The sequence below is a fragment of the Lactuca saligna genome, chromosome 8 (genome assembly GCF_052625555.1).
Source record: "Lactuca saligna cultivar CGN05327 chromosome 8, ASM5262555v1, whole genome shotgun sequence".
NCBI lineage: Eukaryota > Viridiplantae > Streptophyta > Magnoliopsida > Asterales > Asteraceae > Lactuca > Lactuca saligna.
In genome coordinates this window covers 85,712,970-85,723,191 of record NC_136424.1, presented here as the reverse complement: position 1 = coordinate 85,723,191, position 10,222 = coordinate 85,712,970, and the positions used below count along the sequence as shown (strand labels likewise).

At 32.4% G+C, this 10,222-nt stretch overlaps 1 protein-coding gene across 2 annotated transcripts; it reads right to left on the bottom strand.

The window, feature by feature from the left end:
- Nucleotides 1–6,295: 6,295 nt before the first annotated feature.
- On the bottom strand, nt 6,296–8,766 carry LOC145013009 (uncharacterized). Of its 2 annotated transcripts, XM_078971813.1 has the most exons (3): nt 8,467–8,624; nt 7,882–8,374; nt 6,296–7,749 (listed from the first exon to the last, which is right to left on the bottom strand). In XM_078971813.1, the coding sequence occupies exons 1-3, from the start codon at nt 8,488–8,490 to the stop codon at nt 6,641–6,643; spliced, it is 1,626 nt and encodes a 541-aa protein (XP_078827939.1). In that variant the 5' UTR covers nt 8,491–8,624; the 3' UTR covers nt 6,296–6,640. The 2 variants fall into 2 exon arrangements, with proteins under 2 accessions (XP_078827939.1, XP_078827938.1); XM_078971812.1 differs by having other exon boundaries at nt 7,882–8,766.
- Nucleotides 8,767–10,222: the final 1,456 nt, after the last annotated feature.

Sequence of the window (10,222 nt, the reverse complement as noted above, 5' to 3'; positions counted from 1 at the left end):
AGATATAGATTATTATACTACTAGTCCCTTGTGTAAAATAAATTACAAAACAGTCCTCTCTTTTAAAATATAAAGTATTTCAAAAACAAGTCCATTTGACTTAAAATATTATAAAAGTAATACCTGACTTTGTTATAACCCAGAAAGACGTCAAGATGCGTTTTTTCACGTGAAGCTTCACCAAAATGAATCGATCGAGATCACGCATCGAATGTGAGTTTCTACGGCCCATTTTTTATAGTTTTAATACTTGGGAGAGAATACATGTGTGTCTAATTAAGTTTTGTTGATTTACAAATTGTATACGTTAAAATAGCATCATATTTCGATATTAGTCAAACGCTTATGAAATAGCAAATCTAAAATGTATAAATCTTCAATAAATCGCATAAGCTATAGTAGAATGCTATAAATGACATAATTATCCATCTTTGTAATATATTACTTAACAATATTAAAAATCACAATATTTTATGTAAATTGCTATAATCACGAGTTGGTATTGTAAATCACAAAGATGACGATTTTAATATGTATGAGTTAAAGCATTGATTGGAAGTATGAAAAAAATATACCAATGACCAAAATATTATTCGAGCATAAAACAAAAGTAAGTTGTCATATTAAATGGGAAGACCAAGATTATGAAAATATATAATTATTAGTTTAAAGTATTTAAAATTAACTTTTAATATATATAAATTGTGTAAAAATGAATGTGAAATTTATTAACATATGTTTATATTAAATATAAAAATATAACTCATTCTACTAAGTTATGGATTTTATTGCGATAAATAATAGGGTCAACTTCAGAACTTAAGAGTCGTTATTTGCGACACATTACATTGTATTAATCACGCGAATTATAAATATTATGGAATTGTTGGTTTCACATTGGTTGAAACCTAGAAAATATTATTAAGACAGTTGTTATGTTGTCCAAATTACGTCACGGCAGATAATAAAATTTGGAAATGTATTAAGTTTACGAATCTCAAATACCATAAGACTTCAACCAATAATTACTCCTAAACACCAAATAATTGTAGGTGTCTGATATCTTATAATGGGAAGTTAGCATTAGGATGCCTAGACATATTGTTAGTCACACCGATATCTTATAATGGGAAGTTAGCATTAGGATGCCTAGACATATTGTTAGTCACACCAACGGGACGTTCTATATGAGCTATGTTTATTCTAAAAGCTTTATGAGTTTGGATCATTTCCTAAGCTGCATGGGTTATGTTTGTCACAATTCTAAGACCATACATCTTAGTGGAAATTCCTCTATGTCATAACTGTTAATTTGTATTGGAACGAGGAACGTCGTGTATAAGCTCAGGATTGCATACTTATATGGGTTGACATCCTGCCATCGGTTGCTAGCTACAACCATCGGCTGACGAGTCACGTTAGCATTTCCTAAATGCTAAAGTCCCCAAGAATGAGCAACCTTAGGTGTGTACTTTCAACACTAAAACTTGCAAGTGCTGGTGCAAAGGTGTACATCATAGTCCGGTTATGATCTCATCATAGATCTCGGGTTTGCCTTGGTACCGTATAGAATCGATATTAGGTTTATACGGGGTTTTGTTCAGCGATACTAGTGGAAAGAGATTGTATGTAGTGGGATAGCTTGTGACTCAAAACGATAAGTGTTAATATCATAAATTAAGTCATATAACACTTGATTAATACCATGACACGACTGATTAAGGTTTAATAACTTACAATTAATAAGTCGTTATTATAAACCCTTTGTTTTATACGAAAATATAATATTTATGTGGGAGGAGTTTGCCCTACTGGTTAAGTGTTGATTTCTAAATTAAGATAATACTTAATTAATACTACGACACGAATTTTCAAAGTTTATAAACTTGAAACTTATGAGTTTTACATATAAACTATGCAAATGCTTGTACTGGGTTTTCAAGAGTAAATTTGGATATTTTATGTTTTCACAAAGAGTGATATGGCTTTCTTTTATATAAATTAGCATTCAAAATATTTATATAAAAAACATTTTTGGTCATGAGAACCGTAAAGATTTGTTATAAATTTGATTTACTTATATATATATATATATATATATATATATATATATATATATATATATATATATATATATATATATATATATATATATATTCAACAAATGGTCATTTTTAGATTTGAGCAAACGACATATTTTTAAATGAGTCCAAATACATTTTTAAAACTCGTTTAGTTTTATACTTTCAATAAAAATATACGTATATATACAAGATGGTCCATCAGAGAAATTTTATAAAACACTTTTGGATTATAAAAATACTATGTGTCAAAACCTGTAGAACTCACCAACAATTTTTGTTGACGTATTTTAAGTGCATGCATTCTCAGGTTATTTAGCAGTTCGGATGTGTTCGCTCGAAAGACTCACCGCCATTTTTATTATACCTTTGTAAACACCGAACTGTTAGGCGTGTGTCGCGATTTAGCAATAGTCATTGTCAATGCAATTTCTATTTCGATAATAATAGAAGATTATATTTGTACTATTCAATATATGTTCAATAAATGTGATTACTGATTTACATCGCGCACCTCGACGTTTATGCCAGTGGACGAGGGTGTGACATGAAGGTTTTCAAGCTTCATGAAAAAACAGGTATAAACAAAGTGATGATGATCATACATTGTTTGTTAAAAACGATGGAAAAGTGACTACTCTTATCGTGTATGTTGACGATATGGTAGTCACCGAAAATGACCCAGATGAAATGGAAAATCTTCAAACTATACTTGAAATGGAGTTTTAACTAAAGGATCTTGGACACCTAAAGTATTTATTGGGTATCAAAGTAGCCAAATCGAAATATGGAATCTTTATATGTCAACATAAGTATATACTAGATCTACTAACTGAAACTAGGATGTTGGATTGCAAGCCTACTGAAAAGCCAGTTGAGATGAACCACATGTTGTCAATTCTCCTAGATCAAGTTCCAATGAATAAATAAAGGTATCAAAGACTGGTTGGAAAGCTCATATACCTCTCTCACACCAAACTAGACATAACCTATGTTGTGAGTGTAGTTAGTCGGTTCATGCAAGCTCCAAGCGAAGATCATATGAATACATTGTATAGAATTTTTAAGTACCTTAAATCCTCTCCTGGTAAGGCTTATTTTTTTTTTGTGGAAAGAATCTAGATCACCAAGTGTGTGGATACATGGATGCAGATTGGACAGGAGATCGAACGAGTGGAAAGTCCACCTTGGTGTACTTTATATTTGTAAGTGGAAATATGTTTACATGGAGAAGAAAGAAACAAAAAGTGGTCTCAAGATCAAGCGATGAGGCTGAATTTCAAGGAATAGTACACGGTGTGTGCAAACTAATTTGGATTAGGGAAAATTTAAAGGACTTGGCTATCGACTTAATATCCCCTATGCATCTACATTGTGATAACCAAGTTGATGTGAATATAGCTAACAACCGAGCTCAACAAATCACAACATAACTAAACACGTAGAAATTATCGACATTTCATTAAAGATTACCTTGAGAAGAAAATTTTGGAACTTCATATGCTGAGTCAAAATACCAGCTTATAGATATGTTAACGAAAGAAGTTTCTAGGAGAGTATTTTACTACTCTCTTAACAAGTTGGGAATGTTGGATATATTCTACACCTTGATGGGGAGTGTTAGTGAGAGTTAAACTCGAAAACTTAGTTATGCTTAGTTGTAGGATGTTGTGCATTTCCTATATTGATCCTTGAATTAAGGCTATACCATAGATAGTTAGTGATTCCTTATATTTATATAGATGACATGGTTCTTCTATCCTCCGGTTCTTAACACAACAATGTCAAACTTCCTTGATAGTTGTTAATAGGGTCAAGCCATGTGACCGCTTTCTCCTTCCTACTTGTGTCTCCTAACTAGGTGAGACGCCCCCAATATCTCATGAGTCTGAATGGCTGAAACCCGCTCTTCGATCCAAATGACCAAACTATGAGTCCTTTGTCTAATAATATTAGGCAACTTCTCTAGTAAGATCTTCCGAAACCTCATGAACAATCTCGTAGGTCCGCGTTGTCTGATCAGAGCTCTCCACTCTAAGTCGTGTAATCGACATTCTGTTAAATATAAAAATAACTCATCACCACCTATTCAGGTGTTACCATTACACTATTCTTTATCTACTTTCTCACTGGCATCCCCGATGATCCTTTCCAATTGCACACAACGTCATTGTCGTAATCATCTTTAGCGGCTCATCGACATATAGTCTAGTAGCATATCCCGAAGCACCATTTCTCGTAGACACTGACTTGTAATCGAAAGGGGAAACCTTAAGAATACCACAACTTAATAATAAAATAAAACTATGTAAACATTACTACACTCAACTCCTTGGATTCCCCTGTGACTTCTCTTGGCTTGGGCGTGGATCCTTTTCTTTTGATAGCAGGGGTATTACTTCTATCGTCTACACCAATAAATGCATGTTCCAATTTCCATCTCGAAGTAACGAAGTCACTTCTTGCTGATGACTCTAGCGATGTGTCATATCCTAACACATGTCAACATCCTCCTAGTTCACTCGGACTCCAACCCTACCCTGCTACTCTACCAAAAAGAAACTCCCTTTAATGTTAATTAACTACCTCGTGAATACTATTACATGCAACTAAAACTAAGCAGTCTTTTGTAGTTCTCATACTACAATGGTTGGACTCAAACAAGAGCTGCGAAATAAATAGAGCTAAACCAATAGTTTAAGGGCATTTAATTCTAGGGGCATGCAACTTAACATATTCATCTGATAACTAATTAAAACTAACAAGTATTCTTAAAAGCACAAAGCATTTTGCAAATAAATAGTAAAAAAACATGCCATACCAGCAAGTACATAATAATCTCACCTTCAAAACAATAACAAGCTATGGACACTTTCCCTTTTTACATCTGGCCCCCAGCTGACTATACGCATGCGCTTGCGGTCACTTTATCAAATCTTTCATTTAGTTTTCATAAAATTTATTTTAGAAAAATAACTTTTAAGCTGGAAACTTGAGTTCAATATTCACTAAAATGAGTCTGATTCTCTCAAACTTTTAGAAAAATAACTAGGCTTGCAAACTTTTGCAGAAAAAACGATAAAGTTGATATTACAAATATCTTTGATGGAGAAACTAGCATAAGAAATATAAAAAAGGGTTGCAAAAGAGCAAGTAAGAGATGTTTTATTTTTATTGCTCGAATGTTTCTTGGATAAATTATAATCAAGACTCAACATATTCATTCCTTTAACTTTTTCCTTCATTAGATGAATAGAAAATAGGTGCCTTTCCAAGAAACTATTTCAATGTAATGGGTGCTATAGTTTGGGTATTTAGTATGATGTATTTTGTATACTATAGTGACCATGTGACATGTACATTACCTTGAGCAAATGAGAGAGGTTGTCAGTGACCATCATTTTTTTATGAATGCCTCCAAACTTTATATAATGAATATGTGAATATCTCAAGTTGAAAATTATGAAGGAACTAGCAAATTGTAAGTATATAAAGACATAGCACAATCTTTACAACGATATAAAGATCCATGAGGATTCAAATCCTCTTCAAAAATTACACATGAATATTCCTTCTTATGGTTCTCAATCGGAAGGTAACTTAGTTGCATGCATGAGATGCATGTATTTCATACTTGTGCCTAATTCTTTATGATCATAACAAAAGCATATTGAGTATGTATATGAAAATAACACGTATAGCAATTTAGGTATGTTAAAAGATAACATTTAAATGATACCCATTGAGTTTTTCTATTGCGAAGATTATGTTGTGTATGTTGTGATATGGTAGTCATACTAGTTGTTGTGATGGATTATGATTTTATGTTTCGAATCAACCAAGTAGTCTTAACCTTAAAAGTATTCAAAGTTTTTGAAGATTATGAACATGCAAAAGACCTGAAAAATATTCCAAAATTTTAAGGACTAAATATATGTGCTTGTTTGTTTTTGCTCCTCAAAAGGGTGAAAATATGATAATACATGTAATGTGAGTTCTCATATTTATTGGATTTCTATATTGAAAATTGGAAACTGAAACAAAAACAATAAAAATAATGGATATGAATATTGCATAGTTAACTACTTTCATTGTTAGTTATAAATAGATGTTTGAAACAAAAACAATACTAGATCAAATATGAATAGTCAGCTACTTTCACTATTATAATTAAATGTTTGACTTACTAATATTGAACAAAAAGATTGCAAGAGTTTAGCAAACATATGTTGATATTAAAAATTTCATTGTACCATTTTACACAACATAAAAGAGGGGAAAATACAACAAACTGTAGCAACAATAACAAATCTTACTGTGGTTTGAAGCATATGGAAGATACCGTAAGAGGTTGTTTGATAGTTGTTGATTAAGGGAGTCAACGTTCGATTTAATCATAATCAACCTCTTATCATCTTATCAAACCCAGTAAGAGGTGATATAAGAGTTATATCAGAATAACAGAGGATTCTAATAGTGGTATCAAACAATCATGATCTAATCCTAGCCCAGTCAAACCTGCTAAGAGCAAGAGGCATATCAAACAACCCCTAAATACTTCATATCGTGTTGTGTCGCACACAACAGCTGTAATGAATTGCAAACTTGCACTCGAGGCATTTAAAGATCATTTGGAACTGTAATGTGTAAGGGCATATTTCACACTTTCCATCTGACTTACGACCTTGAGCAAATACGAGAGGGTGTTGGTGGCTATTAGAGCTATGAATGTCTCCAAACTTTATATTCACGAAACCATATATACCTCGTTGATAGTTGGAATAGGTTTCTATCTCACACTCAAGTATTAATGGAGCACAAGCAGTATGTATAGACTGAGCACAATCTTGACAATGATAGAAAGCGTCATGAGGATTCAAATCCTCCTCACAAATTTCACAAAAGTATTCACTCTTATGGTTCTCAATCGGGAGGTAGCTTAGGTTCATGGGATGCTTCTTGTCATACTTATGTCTGATTGTCTCGGCTAATAACAAAGCACATTCAGGATGTATAAAAATATGGCATGTGTTGCAACGAAATGAAAGTGGACCTCCAGCATAATAACACATATGGCAAGTATCAGTAATTTTTCCTTGAACTATTGAAAGAAGGTGATTTGGGTGAGCTTCATGTGTGATTTCTTTAGGTATAAACCCACAGGTAACATCAACATAAAATCCGCATTCGACACAACAATATGCAAATCCATTGCAAGGAAGACGACAAACCTCACAATAAAACACACCGAAAAATAAAGGAAGAGCATTTGAGTACATGAGAATAAGTGTATGTTTTGGGTGACCCGGGTGGTTTTTTATTTTTGGGGGTAGTCGAGTGCACCATTCATGCAGAACGAAGTTGCAATGCTGAGCACACTTGTAAAATGGCATGGTTTCCATTATTGGTCTGAGACATCCGTTGCACAACAGTTGGGTCTTTTTCATTGGGTCATGACACACTATCGGTAACATAGAGGAGGTTTGTGCATGATCAACTAGAATTAGAGGGTGTGGATGACTCATGTGTTTTAGGTTGACCTCATAACTTGTTACGGTTTCTTGGAAGAACAAGTGTTTTGGTATGCTGTATGTTTCATCAGGGAATGGAAGATGAACAAGATGAGGATAGTCAATATCTTTATAGTTTTTGTGTGTTCTGCCAGAGCCTGATAAATTGAAAATTGGAGTAATGAGGTTGGTTGGTGATCAGTTAATTAGTATATCTCAAATAAAGCTACATATAAAATCTTTAACAGTGAATGGTAATGATAATGGAAAGAAAGGATAGATCCATTTACCAGCAGGCAAGAAGATGGACATGAAAGGCTCCCTTCTTGATGTTGCACAATCCAAATGAGCATAGTACATACATTTATCACATTTGTAAATCCAAAGATTCTCTATACTGAAATCACCACCACATACTCTGCATCCAGGATAATGTTTAGCCTTTTGATCTTCTGTAGGGAAGGAATATGAAATGGTGAGTGGATGGGTATGAAAAAAAGCATCATCTGTGGTGTTTTGGATTAGCAAAGATTTTGGTAGGAAAGCACATTCACTGTGTATGGTGAAGCCATCACAAATGGTACATTGAAAGAAGACCCCTTTATGTTCTTTCCCACAAGCCTTGCAGTTGCACAAAATAGGTTGAGAGATGGCACAAATTAGCGAGTGTGGGTGGCACGGATGATGAATGATCTTTTTTCCTACTTCCACAGCACACTTTAAATCAATGAAGAAACGACATTCAAAGCAACAGTAACACATTTCATCTGGCTCGTGCATACTCTGACAAATACGACATGACCAATTAGAAGGATATATAAACATGGTAAGAGGATGTGGGTGAAATGTGCTCTCCAAACTTGTCGACAGCTCACCACAGAATTTGTGAAGCGAGACATTATCACATGATGGACCTCCTTTCATACATTTGTAGTAGAGCCTGTGGTACATGTTGATTACTTGGTCACACCTGCCACATGCAACTTCAGAAAAGCCCTCTTTCTTTACTGGATCACCACCACCACCATCACCATCATCATCATCATCATCATCTTCTTCTTCTTCTTCTTCTTCATATTGTAGCTGCAAATCAACGAGCGTCAGTGGATGCTCGTGTTCAGGTACTTCAAGTGCCTCCATGATAATTATATCTTTCTTTACAATAAAAATGTTAAGACTCCCTATCCTATTTATAACAAACAAAGAGAATATATGTGGCAATTTTTTTCTAAAGCAGCAATCAGTTAAAGTTTGTTAAATGTGGTTCCTTGTAGGAATTTAACTTGCTTTTGTAACTTACCAACTAAGCTTTCCTATTTGTCCCTTATAAAATGGAATTTCTCATAATTATTGTTATATATCAAGAGATTGCATAATTTATGATGCATGTATTTTTATTATTGTTCTTACATCGGTAAATAAAAAATACGGTTAACAAAAATATGATATTGTAATATATATGTACATTGTTATCTCAAGGTCTTCAAAAATCTGAAAACAGTTTCACATTTTGTTGTTCTTTTCAAGTTTCATAGGAAAAGGAATAAACACAACTCAAACACACAAATCGACAAAAGCATGATTATTTTCTTTTTTTCTTTATCATTAATACCACCTCTTCAATAAGTAAGGAATACATCCCATGCATAGGAAGAGATGATATTGACTATTCCTGCCTTAAAATAGAATTTGAGTATAAACTGCATTGCGTTTAATGGCTGACTATTTTAAACATTGGTAAATACAAAATATGATATTGTAATGTGTACATTGTTTTCTCTAAAGTCTTCACTATTCCAGATTCTATTTCATGTTTTGTTCGTGTTTTCAGTTTAATACATAAGGATTAATGAACACATTTGAAACACACAAAAGCATAATTCTTTTCCTTATTCTTTATCTTTAGGACCACCTCTTTAATAAGTAACGAATGATTCCCAATTTTAAGTTGCATATTAATCTTGCTTTTTTACTTGGTATAGAGGTTTGAGTTTAATCGAATATTTTGACTGTTTAAAGCACCCAAAGTCAATTGAAATTTTCAAATGGGATGCTTTCCTTTGATCCGTAAACAAAATATATAGAAACATTGAATAAAATAATAATACAAATGATTTATAATCTTAAACCATTAATATATATATATATATATATATATATATATATATATATATATATATATATATATATATATATATATATATATATATATATATATAATTGAATTTATTTAAAGCATCCAACTAAACTAATCATGTAAATACCATATCACAGCATTTGATTTGATCAATTGCTATAGAAAAAATAATAAAAAAAATTACAACCTAATTACCTAAACCAATTAACCAAACCGTTAGTAGTTTATTATTAGATGTTTTAAACTATTACCTTGGTCCTCAAAATATTTCATTATTAGTTAGAACATTTTACTTCACAACACACCAAATTAAACAAATAAATCTTAGATGTTTTAAAGAATAAAAAATACAAAGTAATAATCTGAGAATATTCCAGCTTTTAAATTAGCAAAAAGAAAAATAACAATAGCCCGCTTAACTTCAGATGTTAATAGATGTTAAAAAATTTGTAGCAATATTTATTTCTCAAGGTCTCGTACAAGTTCAATTTTTA